Consider the following 25,008-nt stretch of genomic DNA (forward strand, 5'->3'; position numbering starts at 1 on the left):
TTTTTTTTATGTGCATGTGGCTGTGATGCACCACTTTGGAAATACTATCAGACGCTGCAGACACCCGGAAGTAAGGAACAGTGTTTATCTGTTAACATTCGTTCCCTTTTTTTTATAATTCGTTTAGTAGCAGATAGCAAACATTAGGGGGGTAAAGGGGTCGTTTGTCAGATGATGAACATTGCGCAGATTAATTGAGGAATACAACAATATTCGGCAACGACCACACGTGTGACGTGACCTTTATGGCGGTATTCATGCCTTGTGCACAAACAGCGAAGTCTGAACAGGTTTGCGCACTGCTCGCTTCAATTTACTGGGTGGAGTCAGGGAAAAAAGGACTTACACACCGGCGGCAACTGTAGGCTTCAAAACTTGTGCGATTATAGGAAAACAGGCAAAAAAAAGAATGGCGGATTGCACTACAAGGCTGACAGGACACAGCGCTCTTCCCTGTGTTCTCATCCTTGTTATTTTCCTCGTGCTGGTTGTTTCCACTGTAGAAAGGCATCTTCCTGCGATACATAAGTGGTGCAGGCCGGGTCTCCCTAACGGCCCTCTCACATTCTGTAGAAAGGCACTTTCATTAATTTTTTTTTCTTTGCTGCCCCAATATAACTAACGTAAAGCAATATCACAATTCATCATTCAATGCGCAACACTAAACAAGGACGAAGAATAGTCCGAAACGCACGAGCGAAATCAGTACAAACTCGGCCAATTATCAGTTCTCCTGTTGCAATGTCACAAGCCAAGGCATTTTATCTTATGTTCTTTTTCTACAGCCTCACCATATTAACAGCGAAACTGTTTAAGGCAGCCGTAATTTGTGCGGCCTATCCTGTGTGGCCTATCCTATGCGACCTATCAGGTATGTGTCACAGAAATTGGGTAAATCCCACTACTCACCACTGGTCCAGAAGAAGGCAACAGTTAGCCAAACACTAAGGTACGGGAAAGGCAACGGCGGCTGCGAGAAGACCCCGAAGCGATGGAAGGCCCTACGCCAACGACGACCTGCCCGTAGATCTATGAGAGGTGCGAACGCTTGGTTTCAGCGCGAGTTTCTGTCTGTGGAGCTTGGACGTCTGTGTCGTGTCTGCGACCCTCTGTGGTTTAACTCGAACCTCTCTACACTGAGAATCAACGTAGAAACAACCTAGCATCAGCTAGCTAAAACCTAGAAACGAGCTAGAAGCAATCTAGAAACAACCCTGATCACCTAGCTAAGGCCTAGAAACAACCTATAAAAGCAATTAGATTAGTCTTCAGAATCGTCCAGTTTCGCTTTGTCAAGCCTTGCGCGACTTAGTGCATGCTTCGCCATTTTTTTTTTAAAACTAATACTAATAACTAGCTCAAGTTCACTCCATACAACTTCTGCACGATATAGCAAGCTGCCAAACCGTAAATCAGGTGGCGCCGGCCTGTCATCTACCTTGGTATGCAGAAACGTTTTTTTTTTAATAACCGCAGCGGCGGTCACACATACAAGGCTTTCAAAACGGTGGGCGAGCAAATCGTTGGGCGTGGCACGCAGCGCGTGCTAAAACGAGAGACATCGCGCCCCAGACGAGAAACCGCCTCGCTGGATTTAGAGCTGTATACTCTTGGCCGACGGGCGCTTGAATGCTTCTCGAATAACAATATGCACGCGCCACCCACGCACGAACAGCGAGAAGGAACTGGCTTTTTGGCTGTTGTTTTTTTCACAATAATATGTTTTTTTTTAATAAAAACGAAGATCTACGCCAGTCCACCGTGCGCCAGCCATAGCAGCATTTCGGCCGTTTATAACCAAGCATTCATAGCTGCTCTCTCTCTCTTTCTCTCTCTCCCTCTCTTACTAAAGTTGGTGGCGTTTGTGAAGCTCTTCGGGAAGAGCAACTCAGGGTGCATGCATTCTCAAATCTAAGAAAGCAAGACAGAGATGGAGGGACGGAGAGAAGTAGTCTTGCAGAGGGTTGGGGCTGTAATAAAAAGGAACAGACGACGTGAAAGTAGATTTCAGGGAAAGTACAACAGCGATCGGCGCAGTTTGCAAAGTAATTTCGCTTTTCGTGCGGGCGACATCACTAGTCCACGTGCCTGCTAACAGGAATTGACAGGGAGAGACTATAAGCGCACCTTCCACAAGAGGCTCAAACCGGCGAGCGATTCTGGATGTATTAAACATCCAGAAGTTTGCTTGAAGAGGGAGGTGTGGAGGAATGACATCAGCCAATATACGGGCTGCCGCACCGGCGCGGAGCCGACTGCTATAGTCACCAAACCGTCCTATGCGACAGTGTCCCGTTCCTGATCAACCCCGTTAGGGTGCATCGATTCATGTTCGTGGCGTGAATAGCTATCCCATCCGATGCCAAAGCAGCTGGCCTGCAAACTCTCTCTCCATAGGATATTCTATATGTGTCAGAGCCACGCAGACGCTTTACAGGTTTGCAAGCGTGTTTCAAGGAACGTCGTGATGCCAACAGATACATGTTAGTAAGAAGAGGTTGTTTAGAAAATACGACCACAAGTCATCCCTTTGTAGGCTGACGTCCGTACCTTCTAACCAAGCCTGGGGCGGGGTAACAATGAGAACCGTTGATGCAAAAGGTGTCTGTGCTTGCCACAACGAACGCAAATCAATTTGAGCAGACAAAGAAGCTTGCTTGTTGCTTATATATATAGCGGCAATGCTAAAAGTTTTCACATTTTAGGCGCTGCGCTCAGTGGGCTGCTGTTACGGCTCCTTGTTCCCAGAGGGACTCCCAGTTTCTTTCGTCCCTGCATTCACGTATCCCATTGCTGGTATACAAAGTTGCACATCATTTCCGGTATATACCAGTGATGGTACGCCATTGACGTTGTGTGTCATTGCTGGTATACAATACCACATAGTACCTAAAGCAACGCATAAAAACCGTTAGTCGAGAAGAGAACACGATAGCCTTTGCGCCTTGTGATCCTGCTAGTGCTTCACAACGATGCATGCGCCCCATCTAGGCGGGACCCTCGCGACATGGCGCCGGCGCGGCGTTCAGCGTTGGCGTCGCGACGGCACGCGGTGGTCCAGCCCTCCCTGTTGACGAGTTGCGTTTATTACGCGCGCATATGTATCTAATTTTCTCTCTCTTCGAGGCACACGCTGCTGGCTTGCCGTACGGTGGTTTTAACGCGAGAAAGGTACCACGAGAGATGAGAGGGCCGCGCGGCCATGCGTGAACACCAATTGCGTCGCGCGGCGCAGATGAAAAGACGAAGCGGCCTGTCTACGAGTGGGAGGCGCCCGCTGTAAGCGGCTCGTGTGTTGCCTCCCATCTATTTCTTTTTCCTTGCGTGACTCGACGCATAAATACCTCGTTCGGGCGAATGTAAACACGAGGTGCGCACGTCTCCCTTCCCGTCTTACGCGGGGCACCAGCAGCACGCGTCGTATTCCTACCAGGACACTGTCGGGTCTTCAAGAAGATAGGCCGACGTGAAGCCCTTGCTCTTCCGCCCTCCAACAACGCGCTGCAGACGTCGCGCCTTGATGGGTGTGAGCACGCTTCGAGTATACGCCGAGTTTCTGCAGTGCTGGAGCCTGCGGAAGAGTTCACAGGGCTTCTACCTTATAAGGGTCGTGACCGGCTGGGTGGACGTAGCGAAATGAGGCGACGTCTGCATGCGCTCCCTTGTGGAACGAGAATAAGACGTCATTTAGCCCTGCCCGAAGCAGCTGTTCAAACTCTGCGCTTGTTAACGTGATACAGGAGTTGTTAGGCGAAGACGGGGACTCCTGTTTTTTCTTTTTTTTTTCAGTGATTGCTGCTATACGCTTGTCTGTTCAGGCACCAGGGTACGTCGGTAAATCTTTTCGTCGGCAGCACAGATCTGTCGTGTAGTGTTGGGAATTGAAATAGACATCAACATGAAGATCTGCATCGAACCTGCACGACGTGAACGGGTCGTTGTTCTTAAGGAAGCCGTAATGTAAATTTGCCTACGGCAAATTTACATTACGGCGATGCAGAAGGTCGGCAATGCCGTGCAACGCTTAAAACCGATGAAAATTTGGCCGTGTCGTCAAGCTCAGAAAGTGCTGCCATACAAATAATTGTACGAAAGTCTTTGAGCCACCAAGCTTTGTGTGAAACACACTGGGGTGAAATTTCTGGCACTCTCGGGTTAGAGATCTTGAGGATCAAATTGTCTCTGTAAAATGTCTTTAACAAGCGCGCATAAGTTTTGTGTGGTCAATATGGGCCAACGCTTCGAAGCTTTGGAACATTTCCGAGGCGAGCAGCGAGAAAATTTATTCGACTTGCTCGGTGCCTTTAGAATGGAGCACCATCACAGCCCAGTAAGCCATCCTTCTGGTAACATTGGTGTAAAATTATTTTCATCGTGGCCTATAGATTGAAAAGATAATCGTTGTTTTATTTGTTTTCGCTTATTTCTTTTTGTTTAGTTTTAGCGTTCTTCATTTTGCCTTTCGTCTCCGACTCGCACGAAGCTATCGCCGGAAGCAGCCGCCCGAAGAAGGACCGACGATAAGAAATGATAGAATCGCACGAAAAGACTCGCGCGAAATTTTCATGCGCGAGACCGTCACGTGCTGTCTGCGCGCTATACCATGTGCTTCGTTGCGTGCAGGAAGCAGGGAAGCGGCCTTCGTTTACGCCATAAGCTCGGCCGCGGTGACCTACGCCGTGACCAGGGCATGCACCCGGGGCCAGCTAGCCCGCTGCGGCTGCGACCGCACGCCTCACCAGGAACCCCAGCTGCGCACCCACTACGCGCACCGACTGATCAGCCCCGCCGTGGAGGCACCGCCGGCAGAACCGGTCACTTTGTGAGTGAGCGCATGAAACGCCTTCATTATTTCTTGTGTTCTGGTTCACGGTGTTAAGTAAACCATCTTAGGGTGTGGAGCAGCGCATGGAGACAAGACACAAAAGGAAGAAACGATTCAACGGGACCACCTCTTTTGTGTCTTATCCCCACGCGTTGCTCCACACGTTAAGATGATGTCACCTTACTGAACTTCGCAAACCATGTCACGTCGTCAAGTAGTTATGTCTCGTGAGTTCACCTACAACATGTGCATTCGTCTACAACAAAACTATGGTTGTGTGTGTCCTCGAACAAACTTAACTACACGTGCTGAAGTATACATGTGTCTCCATTTTTATATACGCACTGATATTTGCGTTTCTTGACACGAGTACACAGCTTTATGTTCATGCTGACTGACTGTATTTCGTTAACCATTCATTACAAATGGCGTAGTGGCATCTGTGAGACAGTGCGACCAATTCTTTTAAAGCATTTTGTGTTTCCTTGCTAAGTGCTTAGATATAACGCGTAACTTTATTGCGGGTTTCGCGTTCTGACTAGTAATAACAACTCTGAAACACTCAACCAACATTTCAGGGAAGATGGAGCCTTGCGAGGATGAAAAACCATTGAACAGGGAATGTATACCTGCAGCCAACGTTTCGCCAAGTGGACTTGTCGTCGTCGCTGCCCTGTCGAAATGGTGGCTGTATCGAGATTCCCTTGTCAAGAATTTTTAATTGTGACACATTGTAATATGCGACGTGGGCCTTTTGGTGACATGTTTCATAACACATCCCGCCACGTATTGAGAGGCTAATATGCGTGTGAGACGCGGTAACCTTCGCGAGACGTAGCGACTTCTTTGTGAAACGTGGTAACCTTTAACACATGTTATTATGTGACATATCGACGTGCCTTGCGCTTTATCATGCTAAACGTTTCACAGAAAGAAAAAAAAAATCACCGCCGAAGCACTCCGTACAGATGCCCAACCAGCGAAGTTAAGACGGGCGGCCCAGGTGTTTATCGCGAGCTCGGACCTATAGCGAAGTGTCTTGTGTTGCACCTTTTGATTTCTCTATCACGTCGTTTGAGAGATGCGTACTTCAAACTTTGCGTTTTGGTGGAGCTAGCTTAGGGAAGGAAGTCGAGGTGTTGACGGAAGCCCGTCTGCTCTGGAGGTAACTTCATAAAATGTATAAAAGAGGAGCGCCGACCACTAAAGTATAAGGAAAAGACGTTTCGGCTCCCCTGATGGGAGTCCTGTTCACAATGAAGAACTTGAAAATTTTTCATTGGGAACGAGGCTCCCGTAAGGGGAGCCGAAACGTCTTTTCCTTATTGTTTTGGGGTCGGCGTTCCCCTTTTACATTTTAGCTTGAATAACATTACGAACACCTCAAGAAAGTTGCGGCTAGCGATTCATTGATACCCGCCGCTAACTAGCTATATATGCTGACAAAACCTGAAGACAAACTAGCGCAAGCGCAGAGGCCCTTCGAGGTAGCGTATGCTGTAGCATTGCTACCTCATTATTGTTTCTGCGCACTCACGGACCGCCACATTTTCCCACCTCTTAGCCATATAAGGCTTCGCTGTAATATTGTGTCAAATCAGCTGCTCTGTTTCGCTGCTCTCTTGCGGCTACTACGCAGCGCTCGCGGAGCGCAGTTCGTGCGAGAGTCGTGGTCGACGCCGCTGCCCGGAGGACCCTCCGGAGGCGCCAGCCGGGCCAGCTTGACCGCCGACGAGTTGCTGTCGCTGTCCACGCTGTCGGCCGGTGATCCGAGCTGGAAGTGGGGCGGCTGCAGCGCGCACGTCAAGCGCGGCATGCGCCTGGCGCGCAGGTTCCTCGACTCGCGAGAGGTGGAGACCGACGAGCGGGCCCTTATGAACCTGCACAACAACAGGGCGGGCAGAAAGGTGAGCGTATAGCGTTTTATATCCAGTCTAGGTAGGCACTGTGGCTGCTTCGGCCTGGCTGGTGAAACATTATTTCAGGCAATGACAAAAAAAAAGTTTTAGTGCTCGAAACACGTTTCAGGAGGCAAAGACGAATACATGTGTGCTCTGTCCTGGCGCCTTCTTAATTTCCTCCAGCGTCTTGCGCGCTAAAAGAATTCTTGTCATTTGTCTGATATTTAAGACATAGAGAAAAATGAAACAATGGAACAGATATGGTAATTGGAGTGCTTAGATTACGCAACAAGGTGTGAGAATGTGGCTGGTTACTGATCTGTCTACCGATGCAAGTTGCATCACGAAAGTAGCGTACATTATAAATTCTGTGCCAGCTTGAGCCTTGGACAACGTTTTTGCCTGTGTGGTTTGGTGCTTACTGTGGCGTTCAGCCCTAATTTATAATCGGTGCTTCTGATGCAACATAAGTCAGTTATTGACATTTTTATTTTAGATTTCAGTTCCCCAAGTAAAAGTTTCTGTCGCATATCAGTCATAAATCGCGTGGCCTTCTTCAGGTCCTACATAATTTCTTAATTTAGGCCGAACGAAACTGTACCCAGTGCATGCGTCTCCGGGCGATTTCAACTTAACCCTGTCTCACTTTACAGAGGCGTCTGAAATATGCCGTGTGTGTAGCTTTTCTTCGGAGTACACTGATATTGGCCTCGGCCCTTGAGGGAACAAATCTAAGGTGCACTGCGATCCTCGCTTGCATTTTCTTCTTTTTTTTTTTCTGGTTCAGTCTTCGCAAAAAGGAACCGGCTTTACGCCTAACACGCAGCTTCCTGCCCTCCGCCTCCTATATACTGCCCATCCATTTGAGCTCTTTATGTTTATCCACTTTCATTGAAGAGAGTCATACGTATTTACGGCGATGCCATCTCGTCCTAGTTGCTTAGGTGCGATCATCCAGAGGTACATGCCTTCGGCTCATCACATTTCTGCGCTCAGGAATTCCATCTACGTTTCCTTATGAAGGCCATCCGGCGCCACCTGTTGCCTGCACAACAGTTACGCGGAAGTTCCGTGTCTCTCCCGAAGCCGTCTGATCGTACGGTGCTTTCTCCTCTTCCGTGAGGTACACGCCAGATTGCATTGTATAAACAGCAGCTGCTGCTGCCAATGCAAGCGCTTCTATGGTACCATCCGCTTGCGGATTCTGCACAGCTGTTTACCTGCCGTGGTGGCGACGGGCCGGCGGCGGTGGCGGCGAGAACAAGGGGGCATTTCAGCGTCCCTGCCCGTCGGCTCCTCATCCTTTTATTATTATCCCGGAGGACAGCAGATCTTCTCTCACCTATGGGGCGTCGACTGCGGCGAGCCGCCCGCGGTTTTCATTGTGAGGTCGTCCAGGGTCGCACGCCGCGTTGCGAAAGCTGCGTGAGGTCTGTGTTTTGCGCCTTGTGCGCACCCTTGTTCTTTATTATTGCTTCCTCTCGCGGCAGTTTTCCCAGCTTTCTTCTCGCCGCTTTGAAGTGAGACTGCAGTGCTCGTCGCTTCCTCCTTAAGTTGCCTGTTCTTTCCTTAGCTCGAATCTTTGCTTTCTTATACGCTTTCTTATTCTTATTCGTATACTTACTCATCCGTACCCTTTGTGCAATCCTTTGGCCACCACGAAGCCGCGCGGTGAACCGGACCTTTCAGCCAGCTCTCAACCCCCATCTCCGGCTCAAGCACACGTATGCTGGCACAGCGCGTACTGCGTGGGGGACAACAAAAACGTTGGGCCTTATAGCCGTATACGGGACGGTCGTAAAGCCAGGGGGCCATATATATGCGGCTTTCGCTTCTTTCTTCCCCCTTGTACGTGCGTGTGAGAATCGGCCGTAATGCGTATTCTGCTTAGGAATGGGTCCTGCGCGCGGGGTGCGCCAGCTCGGAGTCCTTGTACGCGACGCCGTTGCCGCATACGCCGCGATTGTCGACGTCAGGTGATCCGGGTATTTCGTTCGCGTCGTCTCTTTTTCTCTCTCGCCATCGGGTTCCTGTAAAGACGACGCCAAAGTGGAGCCTTCCATCACTCGCCAATGAATGGTCGAGGCATAAATGCCTCCTCCTGACGCCTGATCGGCCGCTTTTCCTTTTCCCGTATCTCTGTGTATACGTGAGGTGCGCCAGAGACTGTGAAGTGATTGCTTATCGCGTATTCGTTATCTCAGAAAGGCATTTCAGCGGGAACGGGGTGAAAAAACCCGTTCGGGTGTGCACCACGTATGGCTGCCGAGTTTATTGCGATCCTTGGACGTGTATCTATCATCCAAAAGCGGATCTTTCAATCTCCAGCGCGCATTCGCGTAGAGCGCAGCGCGGAATATGAATTACGGGCGGCATGTTTTTAATTTTCTTGTTTTATTGTAGCGAGCTAAAGGCGCTGATTATTTTTCTTATATATATATATATATATATATATATATATATATATATATATATATATATATATATATATATATATATATATATATATATATATATATATAGAAACGCTCCGCAAGAACGCTAATGCTTCCACATTTATACGCCGCACGTAAGGAACTGATATCCATACGGAAACACAGCTCCTGTGGGACCTCGTGTCTTGAACCTGTGAGATGTTGACTGTTGAGCGTCATAAACAGACCTGGTGCGTTTCAGTTTACTTCTTTACCTTTGTGAGCGCGTCCGCATAGACTGGAATCCGGTAGGAACTGTCCATTATCCTGGCCAACTACTCGGCTGCGGCACTCTACTTCGCTGTTGGCAACCCGAGACGTCGGATGGTACCTTGTGAAAACACACACACACACACGAAATTAGAGAACAGAGATAAAGACAGTCCGGGAGTTTGTCAGAAGGTGAGTGGTGGTCGTCTGTGCTTTCCGCGAAAGAAAGCAGTCCTGGGGATACCAAGACGTGAACAGGAAGGAAGATGAGAAGCTGATTCGATGCCGCATAGACGTCTGCTCTTTGCGGGTATCTCGGACGCATATACCGTTTGTACATGTTTATACTTACAAACGGTGGACTTCCAAGGACACCGCCGCATAAAGATTCTTGATTTCTTGCACCCTTTCGCCGAACTCTGGACGGAACCTCCACACGGATGTCGGCCGAATTTTAGAATGCAAAAGGGGAGGCAGTAAACAGTACTCGTGAGAGAAGTGCTGAGACTGGAATAATTTTCGAAGGATCAGGCGGATGGCGTGGGAATGGAAGGTAATGGTGGGAGAGGGGGGGGGGGGGCGTTGTGCAGCAGAGGCAGAATATCTTGCCACCTACTACAGCTTAAGTGCATTGCTCAAGGTGCACAGCCGTGGTGTGAGAGAACTTGGTCTTATCAATGTGCATGAAACAGAAGGATATGCGTGTACAATACGGGCACGGGACGAAAGTGGAAGTGCAGTGCGTCATGGTCATTCTTCATGCCATTAATCGATACGATTAGCGTCTATAAACTTAGCTTCTTCCAGTCAAGTTCCTCATGAGCCATGCATACCGGTAAAATATACGGGAGCATGTCAACACAGCTGCGCAACGTTGCGACATTAAGCTCAGCCATAGCCAGGGAAAAAAAGAAACACAACAACAAACAAACGAAGCTGCCATGCGATGACAGACCGCGTGCTAATGGGGTGCTGTCGTAAAGGTGTCGGGAGCGACATAATTACTAAAGCGCAATTGCTCTTTCTTTTTTCATTTGACGTGAACGTTGATTGTAACCGATTGATTGACATGGACGTTGAGAAGTAAACGTTGATTTTCCGAGGCGGTGTTCCGATCGATGCCCGGTATCACCCTGAGGTGGGACGGCCCCAGGAACCCTCTGGTTTCGACGGTCCTCTTGGCCCTGGCGACGGGTCCTTCTAGATCCTCTAGGGCGACCCTGGCCTCCCACATTTCAATTAGGGCGTTTTCGTTTGTTTGTCATGTTTGGTGCGCGTCTATCTACGGTTGCATGTCGTGGTTTGCCAGGCATTTCTGGAATAAGTATACCAGGGTGGTTGTTACGTTCCGGAGCGGGTACACGAACAGCAAGAATTAAAATAATAATTATGTTTGCCTCTTATCGTTAGAACAAAGCGCCACAGTGTGGGACTGTTGGGTTGGTTCGATGTGGAGCAGCCCGAGGTATACGTGATACCACAACTTCGCTGATGCAAGTTAATGATGACGAAACGGCCCGTCGCCATTATTTCGTGTTTGTGCAGTTCTTCAGGCGGGTATAGGTGCCACGAAAACATTGTCATTTTATAATGGGGTCCTTTATTCGTGAACTGCACTAAACGATACCACTTGTACTTACTTGATACCTTCTTCGCGTAGATACTCTCTGAAGTCTCGACTTTCACGGCCCAAGTTTGATCTGATATTTTAATAATCACTCCACGGCACTGCTGTTTCTTTCTTCTTTTTTTAGGGGAAGGGAGGGGGGAGGGGGAGGGGGAGGGGTGTACTGGTGAAAGAGAATAATATTAGGTTGGCAACACGCACAAATTAATAGGAAGCAGTAGAATACATACAAATAATACAATAAAGACCTGGTAACTCGATATGGGCCGCAGGGAAGCGTGTCTCGTACGCACTGACCAGAGTGGCCTTCTAGGCCTTATGGAAATGTTGAAAGAAAAAAAAACAACGAAAGAAGAAATCCGTTTGGTCTACTTGCAGTCAGTAAGTCGGAATCGGCCATCATTTAGTGACAGGATAATCGGAGCAAATCTCTTCCAAGCGGCCCGAAATTGATGTCCCGAACGAACCGGGCAGCCAAGCTTCCACTCCAAGCATCGAAAACGAACCGCCCTCTTTTTATCAGCGTTCGCGAACCCTGCCCCGTGCCCTATCACCGTGCGCGGCTTACCAGAGCGAGCCGAACGTTAGACGAAACGGTCTCCCAAAGCAAAGCCCCCTTGCGTACATTCTTCGGCATTACGCACGTAGGTATTGTAAAGAATATATATTACGTCCGAAGTTTTCTCCGCGCACGCCCTCCATCGAGGGGGCGCCGCGCGCGGTAGCCCCGATAAGCGGCCGCGCGCGGACATAAATTCTCCCGGTGGTCTCTTGCCTCTTCTGCACGTGGTGGCCGGCAGGCCGCAGCCGATCGCGGACGTCCCACGCGGCGAAGGCGCTCTCGAAACCACTGCGGTGGACGTCGGGACACACCCTTCGTAGGATCCGTCAGATGGGCGGCCGAACCAATTAAGCGCGCTCAGAAGCGATACCCCCGTCGTTGTCTTCGAGCTCTCCTTGCCGATGAAGAAGCGATGGAGCAGCGTATACGTTGGTGAGAGCCCCCCCACCCGTGCGACCGGCAAGCTCTCTTCCGTGCCATCGATCACAGCTGTTACACGTCTCGGCTGGAGGTACTGAGGAAAGCTGGTGGCTGGCATGGGCTTGCGGACTAACTGGATGACCTGCAGCCCTCGACAGGGCTTTTGCTTTTTCTCTGTCTCTCTTTAGTTGATCGGTCTGTATATATAGGCGTATACGCGCGTGTGGGCACCCTTCTTGCACGCGACATGCATGGCTAAGTCGGTGTATTGGAACACTTGTTTGCACAAGCGATAATCAAGAGTGCCTGGTTCGTGTGCGGACCCTCTCTTCGGGCGCCGATGCTTCCGTTTCGAAAGACCATTCGCGGCCTGTCTGTGGGTTGCAGAACAGCAAGCGAACGGATGCTGCCGATTGCGCCACGCGCTTCTTTTGAGCGACCGCGCCTCAGTCAGCCTCAGTGGTGATGCTCATCGCTCTTAGTTGCTTCGCGTGCTTGTACATATTCCTCGGAGACATTCGTTGGATTGTGCCCCCCCCCCACATTTGTTCATCCACTGATGGGAATGGATCGAGTTTTATATTTTATTTTTATTCGTGAATCGAGTGGCTTGTTCGTCATACATACTGCGGGGACTTGTCCTCGCTATCTTCTCTTTCCCGTGTTGTCCTGTGTCGTTGTATGACCCTTATGACCCGGATGCGTGATTTCCCGATTAATAAAAGACTACGGGAGTGCAGCGCTACCGTCAGTCAGCCAATTAAGAGTGCGATCAGCCAATTAAGAGTGCGGCTACCCGCAGCGGTGGTCTAGTGGTTATGGTGCTTGACTGCTGACCCGGAGGTCGCGGGATCGCATCCCGGCCGGGGCGGCCGCATTTCGATAGAGGCAAAATGCTAGAGTCCCGTGTGCTTGTATTTAGGTGCACGTTAAATAACCCTGGGTAATCGACATTTCCGCACCCCTTCACTAAGGCGTCCCTCATAATGATATCGTGGTTTTTGAGACGTCAAACACCAACAATTATTATTACGTACCCTCTGCCCACGGGTTTCATTTTCAGAAGATCAATTGCCCTATATTTTCCACCGTCGAGCTTGAAGCGTTAGAGCAACGCCATTTTAAAGAGCCAAATGCCTCATAACATGCATATTCAACAAACCCGATGGCCGTATGGCACCCGTTTCGAAACCCTCTGCCCTCACTGCGTATAGAAAAAAAAGTCACAGTTTCGCCGAAAAGGCGAAGCAATGAATGCGCCCGTCGTGCTCCTAGCGCCATCTCGCTGGTCATGAAGAAACGCTTATAAGCGCCGGCCGTCTCCGAGTCCGTCCAGCGCTAAAGGGTGTGTATATAACGCTCGCCGTTAGCTATGTGGAGGATCTGCGTTTCGTGGCGTAGCGGTTAGCGTCACTCGCTCCGGAGCAAGAGGTCTCTGGTTCGATTCGGCGCTTCGGAAGCATTTTTCTGAATTATTTTTCTTTGTGGCTGTTATATATATATATATATATATATATATATATATATATATATATATATATATATATATATATATATATACACACTTATACATATACGGTGCATGACGGCGACGGCGACGGCAAAATACAGCCGAGACTGTCCATATAATTGCTATCGCAATAAAATAGCTACTCGCATACTTTCTGGCTTTCGCCTCACGTCCAAGAACTCTCAACGCTACATCAATCCCATTTCTAATTCCTCTAGGAATGAACCGCTCTATTACACGAGGTAATAGAAGGCTTTGCATATAAGCCCTACCGCGGTACTTTCAAAAGTTGTAGGTGCAAACACTCCATAAACACACATATGACTCCTGCAAAGCCTCTGAGAAGAAGCTCTCCTGAATATTTAGTTCGCGACCCACCTCTATATATGCAACAAGAAATCGCACAGAGCCTTAGGAATGGGTATCGTTGCTGTCTTGATGACAAAGACGACCACAGAAAAAGCGATGACAGCATGACTGTGGCACGGCCGTTTGTACATCGTACACCCGGGACCGCATTCGTATGCTGGGGAGAAGTAGAGCGTTGTTTAAAGTTATGTCGACTTCGCTGAAGAAACGCCATAAGCGGGATATCGATAGCTGTGACGTATGCCTCAAGAAGTTTGGTGACACATGGCAGACAAGAAAGCAGATGATTACACGGTGTGCAACACATCCGCCGATGCCTATTTCACACGGTCTCTTACCCCATGCAGTATATGCCGCTCCTTCCTTCACTTTGCTGGACCTCCCTTAACCTACTTCAACCTTAGTAGAATAGAAGTTTGACTGAAGAGGAATTTAGCAGTCCTCACCACTACGATCACCTGCAAGTGCACGAGAAGAGTTCCATGATGAGATACGCCGTCCGGCAAAGATGCTTTCGGGTCCTAAAGATGCTTCGGTACACAGCCTATAGAGCTCTTCTGAGAGATCCTGGCTTCTGCTGTGGGGGCAGTATCATCCTCCTTTCCGCTTAAAATGGTATTAAGTGTTGAAATGTGCTAGAGTTCGCGCGTCTTGATGTTTGCACCTACTTTTAAGTCATTTCGTCGTACTCTAGGTTTCAAGATGGCTCTCTGAGTACTTAACAAAAAAATTTAAAAAAATCACCGCCGTAGGAAACTGCCGGACTTTTAATAAAGTTTATTAACACGAAAGTGTTTTATGCCGGGGTCCACCAAGTACTTCCGTCACGTTTATGACGGTGATAAAATGGACGCCAACGGGTGAGAAAGAAAAAACTACGAAAATGATCCGCCGCTGGGAATTGAACCCACGACTTTGTGGCCGCGACGGTAAGCGCCCGACGCTCAACCGACTAAGCCAACTTGGCAGATGACGGACACTCCACGAACGCGCCTTATATCTTTCACACATTCTCTCTCGCACGGTGCTCTCTGTTGGCGGTGTAGGTAGGCGGGGCGATGCCGCCGTCTGTGAGAGGTGAAAAGAAGTAATGCGTCACGATCGACATTTAATAGCGCTTACTCCGAGATTGCGCGCGATATCGGAGGTCACGGTTAAAGCGCCTCGATACCCGCGAGGAACACTTGCCGCGCTGGCGTCGCCGAGGGAACCTAGAGGCAGTTACGTCGTTACGTTCTTTGCCTTTCGCTTTGTGTTAGCCTGCGCCGTCTCATCGGATTAGTGCAAGTTCCACATGCACCAACGGGGTTTCTCCGCCGCCGACTGCTTCGATTGCGAGAGCACCGACTAACAAAACTGCTGCAATACGCGTTGCAAACAGGACGCGATTTCGACGGGCGAATGTCGTGCCTTGGTGCAGCGAGACAGAGGCCAGCGGGACGCACGCGTTTGCGGCTCAAGCTACGACCCTCTGCCTCCTGTGTTGCTAAAAAGCGCAGTGTGGTAGTGTACGCAGTGTGGTAGTGTAGTGGTAGAAGCGGCACACCGTGCCGCTTCTCTCCTTAATTGACCACGTTTTGAAGAAGTGCATATCGGGTACCAGTCTTGATTATGAGCTTGTTGGTGTCATCTTTACGCGCGATTCACAATTCGCTGCTTCCAAATACATGTACCACAACGGTTTAATCATGGTCATGGGCGGCGTTAGTCGTCGCGATGGAGACATGCCACTAGGCGTCAACATGGGTGCATCGACGTCAAACGGTGATAGCTGCCAAACACCAATAGACATTGTAGAAGCTCTCATATATCACTACACGATAAGCACTACTTCTGTGAAGACACGTTTCACTTTCATGTTATACCGATTCCTATGACGGAGGGATCAGCCATGTTTTTCAATCATTCACCGTCGATTACGATACTGCCTAAGGCGAATTCTGAGCCCAGCTTCGTGTTGGGGCAAGACCAACTGTATTTGAAGTTTTGCCTTTCCGCAAGGTATCGACTACGCCATGAATCATAATTTTCGTGAAGTAAGACAGCACCCAACTACGCCATTATTCGTCTTTCTGTGGATAAACGAGGTACCCTCTACACATCTGTAAGGTATTATGTGCACTATGTTGATGCTGCATGTGGTTGATGACGATGGAGAATGATGGCTGAGCACTTTGCAGTGGGTGGGAAGCGTTAAGCCGCACACTCGCTGCGCAGTTAGCATTGTGTGATGACTGGTTGTTATTTTACTCTTCTGCCACGCTATATTGCACAAGCTAACGCGATTCCTTGCCCGACATGACGCCTACATAGGGTCTTTTTTGCAAATGAGATTCAAGCACCAGCGTGGCTCTGTGGTAGAATACTCGACTGCCACGCAGAGGGCGAAGAGGGCCCGGGTTCAAACCTCATTCGATCCTGTGTATCTTTTTCTCATTTTAGTTTTTCATGTCTATCGGTTACTCCACCGACGGTGACGGCGACACCGCTCAACGCAGGAACGGGCGTATAAGAGCTACGCTGTGAGAATAAAAGAAAGGATAAAAGGTGATAGGAATTTCTCAGAAACGGCTGTCCTGTTTTGAGGTGGCACGCAGTTTACCGAAAAAAAAATATATATATAGCCTCGCGTACTCGTACTGCCATGGTCGTCGACATAAGAAGGGGACGGCCCTCGACGTAATATGCCCGGCTGTATGGTGGGACAAATAATATTGGGTCGTGAGAACATAAAACTCTTGTTATCGTGTGGTTGCGCTATATACGGGCGACATGTCGATAATGACCGATGATTTCGCAGCGCTCGATGTCGCCGCCGTAAACTGCGGAATTCTCGAGTTGATAGTTGTATAAGTTGCCCATAAAAATGCTACAAACGACGAGGTCCGTGCGAGCGGGCGAAGCGACAAATTCCTTAGACGCTATCTTTCAGCAGCGAGAATTTATATCGAAGCGAGAACATCACAGGCAGTGGCCCACACCGCGAAGTCATGCGCGGATAGCGAGTCAGTCGGAAAAGGAAGATCAAGAAAAAGCCTTGGATACTCGAAGAAAAAAAAAATCAGAAGCCATTCCCCTATGGGGAAAATGGGGCAACCGTATCTTGGCGTGTGCGTGCCTCACGTGCTACCTTTCTTTCTTTCCTTCTTTCTTTCTTTCTTTCTTTCTTTCTTTCTTTCTTTCTTTCTTTCTTTCTTTCTTTCTTTCTTTCTTTCTTTCTTTCTTTCTTTCTTTCTTTCTTTCTTTCTCTCTTTCTTTCTTTCTTTCTTTCTTTCTTTCTTTCTTTCTTTCTTTCTTTCTTTCTTTCTTCCTTCCTCGTTGTGCGATGCTCCCTCTTGAGTGTTTCCTTCTTACATACCAAGAATCCGCCTCTTTCATTTTCCTTTGCTGCCCTCTGCCGTTTTGGTAGGGGTTTGGTATGGGCGGGACAATCGGTATTGCCAGAAGCAAAGCCTTCGAGATGAAGAGAACATTTCGCGACTTTTCCGCTAGGGGAGAGCGCATGCGCAGGGGCGTCGTGAAAAAAGGCGGATTGGACCTCCATTAGCGTGCTTCGCAGCGCAACACTTGTGTTGCTACTAGTCGACAACGACGGTGATATGTTCATATCCAGGCAACAATGAAAAGTTGCAACGTGAAATGACGATTGACTTCGATAAAAGCTCAGATTTCCTTATCAGAAACGGCAGATCGCCGACGAGCCCGCGATCGAGATAGCATCGATTATTGGAAAAGCGGCGCGTACAAACACGCACGTCACCGGCGCACCTACGAGATCCGGCAGCGCCGGGTATTTTTACAGCGAAAGCTGTTATGAGATCATTTCACCGGCCGTTTTTGGCGCCGTAGTTGTCCGCCGCCGCCGCCGCTGCCGCCGCCGCCGCCGCTGCCGCCGCCGCCGCCGCTGCCGCCGCCGCCGCCGCCGCCGCCGGTGTCCGTAACCAGTATCGCTCGAAATAAGAAAAAAAAAAACGAAATAAGAAAAATATTCCAGGATGGAGCGAGGTTCGAACCTGGGCCCTCTGCGTGGGAGCCCAGTATTCAACCTCTGAGCCATGCCGGTGCTTGAAACTGCTTTGCTAAAAGGTCCTATACAGGCTTCATGTCATGAAGGAACCACATTAGCATATGCAATATAGCGTGGTAGAAGAGTAAAATAAGCACCAAGTGTCGCACAACGCGAATTCTGTAACCAGGCGTCACACAATGCTAATTGCGCAACGAGTAGGTTGTTGAATGCTTCCAACCCATTACAAAGGACTCTGCCATAATTCTTCATCGTCATCAGGCACAGCATCAACAAAGTGCGCATAATCCCTTACATGGGTTTAGCAGGTACCAACGCTCTCCGTAGAATGACGAAAAATGGTACAGTGCCTGCTGCCCTACTTCTCAAAAATTACAATGATTTATAGCGTAGTGGGTTCCTCGCAAGTGCACTTGTATTGGTTGCCAAGGAAGCACATAAGCGCGATCAACTTCCTCGGGGTCTCAGTAAAATTACAATGATTTATAGCGTAGTGGGGTCCTCGCAAGTGCGCTTGTATTGGTTGCCAAGGAAGCCCATAAGCGCATGATCCATTTCCTCGGGGTCTTATTGTATTCCATGTACCACTCCAGGCGTCCGAGGATCATCCTCTCCATCACTTTGCCCACGCAACTTGCCAATGCGATCGGACGATAAGATGCCAGTTCCAGCGGTGACTTGCCAGGCTTCAACAGTGGTACCAAACGACTTGTTTTCCAACTTAAGGGGAGTGTGCCCTCCTGCCAAGATTCGTTATATAGCTCAAGCAGAGCAAGTCTCGCGCGCTCACCCAGATGACACAGGGCTCTGTAGGAGATTCCGTCAGGTCCTGGCGCTGACGAACGTTTGCACGAAGCGAGCGCTGCCTTCAGTTCTTGGATGGAGAAGGGGAGGTCCATGCGGGGGTCACGTGGTGGTGGACAGCTGTTCGAAAGTTGTAAACTGTCGGGTGCTGTAAGTTGTCCAGTTAATCTGGCGCAGAATTCTTCTGCTACGTCAATATCTGGTCGCTTTTGGTAAATGCCTAACGCCTTGAATGGAGACCTCTGAACGGGGGATGACCGCAAACCTCGTACCGTCCTCCATAGCTGCGATAATGGCTTATGAGGGTCGAGCGACTCGCAGAAAGCAGTCCAGCGTTGGAGTTCGACCTTATCCAACCGGCGCTGGATCTTTTTCTGCATACATCTACCCAGCAATAACATCTACCCAGGTACCATGGCCGGCTTTCGCCGTGGTCGATCATCAATTGATAGCGTCATCGACCTAATCACCTTCGTGGAGCACGAGAAAGGCCGCAAGCGTCTTTGCGCTTCTTTGTTCCTCGACGTCAAAGGGGCCTATGACAACGTTACTCATGAAGCCGTCCTTGCCGCGCTAGAAGACGTCGGAGTGGGCGGTCGAATGTTCAAATGGATACGCAGCTACCTCTGCATGCGATCCTTTTTTGTGATCACGGAGGACGGGGACACTTCCCTACACTACAGTTATCGTGGTGTTCCCCAGGGCGGTGTGCTCAGCCCTGTGCTGTTCAATCTTACGCTGATTGCTCTCCATACACACCTGCCAAGCACTGTTTGTTTGTCAACTTACGCAGATGATATCTGCGTCTGGACATCTGCGGTAACTCGCCTGCAGCTGCGAGCGAGAATCCAGAGAGCAGCCACTCAAGTTGCTCTGTACCTCCGTGATCGAGGCCTGGAAATTTCTACCGGAAAGTGTGCTCTTCTGGCATTTACGCGCAAACCAATGTCTAACTACAGTGTATCAATCAATGGTCAAAGTATACCGTATTGTCGATCACACAAGTTCCTGGGTGTCATAATAGACAGAGAACTATCATGGAGTCCTCACGTCTCGTACCTGAAAAAGCGGTTGGCAGGCATTTCTCACCTCTTCAAGTTTTTCGCTGGAAAGACTTGGGGAATGTCGCCCAGTGCTATGTTACAACTGTACAGGGTGCTGTTTCTCGGTTTCCTGCGATACAGTTTGCCTGCATTAACTAACGCAAACAAGACAAGTCGACGCATGCTACAGAGTGTTCAGGCCCAGACCCTCCGGATTTGTTTAGGCCTGCCTCAAAGTGCTTCAACAGCGGCGACCATAGCCATCGCCAAGGACCACCTCATAAAGACTCACATTGAGGTTGAAGCACTGAGGACCCACATAAGGCATCTTGCCCGGACACCACACCACCACCTAGCCTCTCTACCAGCGGACAGACCACGCACCTCCTTTTGCCGAACAGTAACCGCACACGGCGACTCTCTACCGACTGGCTTCACACCGGCGGCGAGACCTTCGGTTCCTCCATGGTGCCTGAAACAACCAGTCATCAACCTGACAATACCAGGCGTCCAGAAAAAACAAGATCTGTCAGCACCAGCTCTTAAACAGCTCGCTTTACTTCTATTATACGAGAAGTATCACGACTCGACTCACGTCTACACTGACGGCTCCGTCCTACCGAGCAGTTCAACAGCGGCGGTCGTGATTCCAACGATCGCCACAACTATCAAGTTCAGGACGGCTCACCCAACAACATCGACGGCAGCAGAGCTCACAGCGCTTCGCGCCGCGTTGCTTTTCATTAACGACCAATGAGAAAAAGGTGGACGATTTTCTGCGACTCCAAGGCGGCACTGCAGTCTCTACTGTCGACTTTACGCCGCGGTCCGCACGAACAATTGGTATTTGAGACTGCCGAGATGTTCCACCACCTCACCGAGAAAGGACACTGCATTACATTTCAATGGCTACCAAGTCACTGTGGGATTATCGGCAATGAACGGGCCGATCAAGCTGCCCGTTCAGCCCATACAGAGGACCGCGACCTGTCGATACCTCTTTCTAGGACAGACGCTGCTCGGAAGCTCCGCATGCTCGCTCGCCAATGCACCATGTCAAATTGGAATGAGCCACATTTCATGCATGCACGACTACACGCCTTTGATCCAACGTTAAGCCTTCGACTGCCATCAAGACTTCGCCGAGGTGACGCTACCGTTCTCTGTAGATTATGGCTGGGCGTCGCGTTTACCCATGCGTATGCATTTCGCATAGGGATGGCCGACTCCACCGCCTGTGAACACTGCGGCGACGAAGAAACGATTCGGCATGTTCTGTGCGACTGTCCGAAGTATAGAACACAGAGACAATCTCTTTGCCATGCTCTCAACAAGATAGACGACCAGCCTCTATCAGAAGAAAGACTTTTACGCCATCGTCCGGACATAACGTCGCAGAAGAAGGCTTTACAAGCACTACTCGCCTTCCTGCGATCCACTGGCCTGTCAGAGCGCCTCTGAGCGGAACGCTCTTGTGTGTGTGTGGTTGTGATTGTTTTTTTTTTGTTTTGTTTTTTCTTATTATTTATTTTCTCTCTCTCGCTTTCAACTCCCTATTCCCCAACCCCAGTGCAGGGTAGCATACCGGATGCAAACTTCTGGTTAACCTCCCTGCCTTCCTCTGCTATTTCTCTTCTTCTTCTTCCTCGGGGTCTCAGTAAAGTTCCTCGCCCCCCCCCCCCCTTCCTCCCCGTCTCTCTCCCACGTCAACGTATGTTATACAGCATGACGGGAAAGGGAAATAGCGACCGGGCGTCACCCAATGCAAATTACATAACTGGTGCGCCGTTTAAAGATTCCAACCCATTACAAAGGGCTGAGCCATAATTCTTCATCGTTATCAGTCGTCGCGTCAACAAAGTGCACATAATGCCTTACAGACGTGTAGCTGGTGCCTCACTTCTCCGCAGAATGACGAATAATGGCTTAGTAGGTGGTTCCCAACTTCACAAAAATTGTGATTTATGGCGTTGTGGGTACCTTTCTAGTGTACTTGTATTGTAGCCCCAAGAGAGCTTAACGGGCTCTAGAAACGCCGCTCTTCCAGCTTTCGCTGTGACTGTGCTGCGGTTTTAGCGCAGGCCTGGCGTTTTTTTTTTTCTTTTTTTTTTGCGTACGAACGCCACCGATATCTGTAACTCATAACAAGATTCGCTTGAAGAAAGAGCCAAAGTTTTTCAGCCCGCGCGGATGATTGTAATTTTAAATCAATTTCATATAAGGTAGACACGTACAACGCGCACGGGCCGAGCGGATAGAAAGCGCAAACTCGTCATTATCTTCTCATTACCACCGCTTATCTTCCCACGGAGCTCTCCGAGACCCATGGACCAGCCTGTACACGACGGCGGCATCAACATAAATCGCCGGCCTCGAAGGAGCCAAACTGCCCGCGAGATTTATGCGCCGCAACCGGATCGTTAATACCACACGCGCGCGTACACACACCGTCGTCTCCGCCCGGCGGATTAAACGAGAGCGCGCAAGTTTGACGCTGCCTGCATAAAACGCTCGTTGCCCCAAGACCACAAGAGAAGAAAAAAAAACCGTGTGCACACGTGCACCATCCGACCTGTCTCTTCACGAGACCTCTTCATTTTCGTAGTACCTATAAGCACCGGGTAAAAGATGTTCGCCTATGTAAGGTACGTACACGACGACACGAACGAGGGGGGGGGGGGTGCTGCTTGTTCCAAGCTGTCCAGGCACGCACTTATCGTGTCTTCTAATGACCTCGGTGTAGAATGTCATTTGACCGTAGCACGGAGGCGTACGGTTCCATGCTTCAGCGTGTCCCAGAATTTGTAGTTTCACTCGATAGCGAATGTAGACGTATAGCACGCTGTTCCGGCGAATAAAAATTTATATACGGTTCTTTCGACTATTCGGGCTCCTTCACACTCGCGATTGACAGTGTGTCGCGTGACCTTTTTCTGCAGGCCACCAAGTACGTATTCAAGGCCACAGATGTTCACACCGGAAAGTGCGACAATTGAGCGCGTTGCCGCAGCGAAATGCGTTGCAGTTGAATGTGATTTACACGTTTACTCACATGGTTAACACCAATTTCGACGTCCTGCTCCTGTGCCGCTTACTAGTCACTCGAGCGTTGCGATAGCATGTCGCGCTGCTGACCCAAATGCGAATGACCTAAAACTGTTGCTTTTCGAGAGAAAAGCGGCCGTTTGCGTGGCTACAGCGGCTTTCACACCGGCTACCTCGCTCAAGGGCGTGGAACCCGTTGATTAAACTTTGCGGCAATATATGATATACGTTACACTTGATAAGAGTCATTACAGCGGAGAAGACACTGAACATGCTCGTTTCTTTTTTCGTTTTTTTTTTTTTTTTGCAAAGCTATACTCTTCTTTCAACAATCAAAGATCTCTGTCTTTCTCTTTCTACACGTGTTCGGAAAACCACGACTGTTCCTCATAACGTGGTCAGTTTCCTGCTTCAGTCAGTGACCTGCAATGCTCGCGTCTTAAAAGGCTGAAAACTTCACGTCCATCCAAATGATGAAGCGCTAGTTATTTGGCTGCGAAATGGATTTCAATTTTCGCTGTTGTTGTTGTGTCGTCGTTCTTGCTGCTTGGTGTCGCTGATACAACAACCTGCGGAAATGCTGCCTTCCGCCTCGTGCACGTTCTCTTCTTTCATTCGCTTTAAAACTTGGTTCTCTGTGCACGAGGCCATCTGAGTACATACATCTCATGAGCCGGGCCGCCTGTGAGCAAGCCAACCCCAAATTCATTACATTTCCATGATCGACAAGGTTTCGTACCAACTTATCAACCGCCCCTCCGGCAGTCCTGTCGAAACCTTCATAATCGGAGCCTCACGATCGCTGCCGACGAGGAGCGCACTGGCACACGCTTATATATTAACGGATTCCGAAGCCTTTGAGCACAATTTCCTTACTTCACTTTCGTCAGTTGACTTGCCTGGTGCGCTCTCGCTTTTTATATATTACGACGCACCGTCTAGACAAGCTTGCGCTTCTCAAGCGATGGCCCGCGTCCCAATGCACGCTCTCCTGCACGCTCTATTTTTTTAAACAGTCGGTGATTATGTAGGCTAGTACAAGTACGAGGCTTTTTTTGGTTAGTTGTATACGAAGACCGGCCACGGTTCGCCCGCAGGCGAATCGCTTGCCTGCATTCTGCTCGTTCTAGCTTTCTTTAAGCGAAGGCATCAGCGTCGATTTATGGTTGCGAACTGACCGCAATAAATACGCGACCACCGGTGCGAAGCCGGGACCGTAAATCTTGCCCCGCGAACCCGTCTATAAAGTCTAGCCGAGGTGATAAAGTTATCTTTTGACCGCGGCAACAGGAAAAAAAATGACTCGCAGTGCTTGTGAAGGGAGCCACAAGTGGCGCGGCGGGTATGAAATATGGAGGGTACCACGTGTATTGGGGTGGAGGTTGGGGTGGGCAAAGGGGTAGCCCAGTGGGCGTACAACCTTCCATCCTTATCAATGTCGTCGCTGGAATGCAGGTTAGAGCGCTAATCTCAGCTTCTAAAAAGCAGTTCTTGACCGACGGTTCGACTTCGTACATGATGAAAAGAGACGAATGCTGATGGGACACGCCTTTGTTCGCGCCAGCGGGGCTGCTTTCCCGGATAAATTCACGGCGACGTTGGAATGCGGTGATTATTACAGTCGTCGTCAAGGCGGCTTTCTTGTGAGCTCTAGGTCAACTTGAGGAAGTCAGTAAAGGTGAAGAAGCTAAGCATGGTTCAATAATGAAATCTTCGCAACCGAAGCTCCGTAGTATAAATGAAGCGTCTCCTTGAGTTCAGCCCGGTGTCTGGATTCAGTCCTGAGACGATGTCATCTCTTTAGAGGCTGGTACGTATCTTGCACCGAAGAGTATCAGTAGCCGCTCTTCCCTTGTTCCACATTGCCTCGTGTTTTTCCATGCCCCATTCTCCTGATCTGGTCAAATTCCAGGGACCTCACGCTATACTCCGGACTGACGAGTCCCGTGAGGCATTGCCCCACACTGTAGGAGATGGAGGAAGGAAGAATAATGCTGACATCGAGACATTCTCGTCTGATCTACAGTTCAAAGGAATTACAGTTGATCCAATTGATGCCTTGTGCGGATGATCCAATTGAGCTCCTTCGCAACTTCCTCTTTCGCTCAATGCTCCGATGTGCACGACTCTTCCTGATTTCATCCATTATGTACAATCGGATGTATGATGTCCACGATATGTACGGTCGTTT

At 49.5% G+C, this 25,008-nt stretch overlaps 1 protein-coding gene across 1 annotated transcript in view; it reads left to right on the top strand.

Moving 5' to 3' along the window:
• The window catches only part of LOC119396281 (protein Wnt-7b-like), a 77,451-nt gene that overhangs the window by 49,202 nt on the left and 3,241 nt on the right, over positions 1 to 25,008 (top strand). Inside the window, exons 3-4 of the mRNA XM_037663430.2 lie at positions 4,624 to 4,822; positions 6,465 to 6,732. Of these exons, the coding sequence (XP_037519358.1) occupies positions 4,624 to 4,822; positions 6,465 to 6,732 (467 nt within the window). The remainder of the gene's footprint in view (positions 1 to 4,623; positions 4,823 to 6,464; positions 6,733 to 25,008) is intronic.

This window comes from Rhipicephalus sanguineus, chromosome 6 (genome assembly GCF_013339695.2).
Source record: "Rhipicephalus sanguineus isolate Rsan-2018 chromosome 6, BIME_Rsan_1.4, whole genome shotgun sequence".
NCBI classification, from domain to species: Eukaryota; Metazoa; Arthropoda; class Arachnida; order Ixodida; family Ixodidae; genus Rhipicephalus; species Rhipicephalus sanguineus.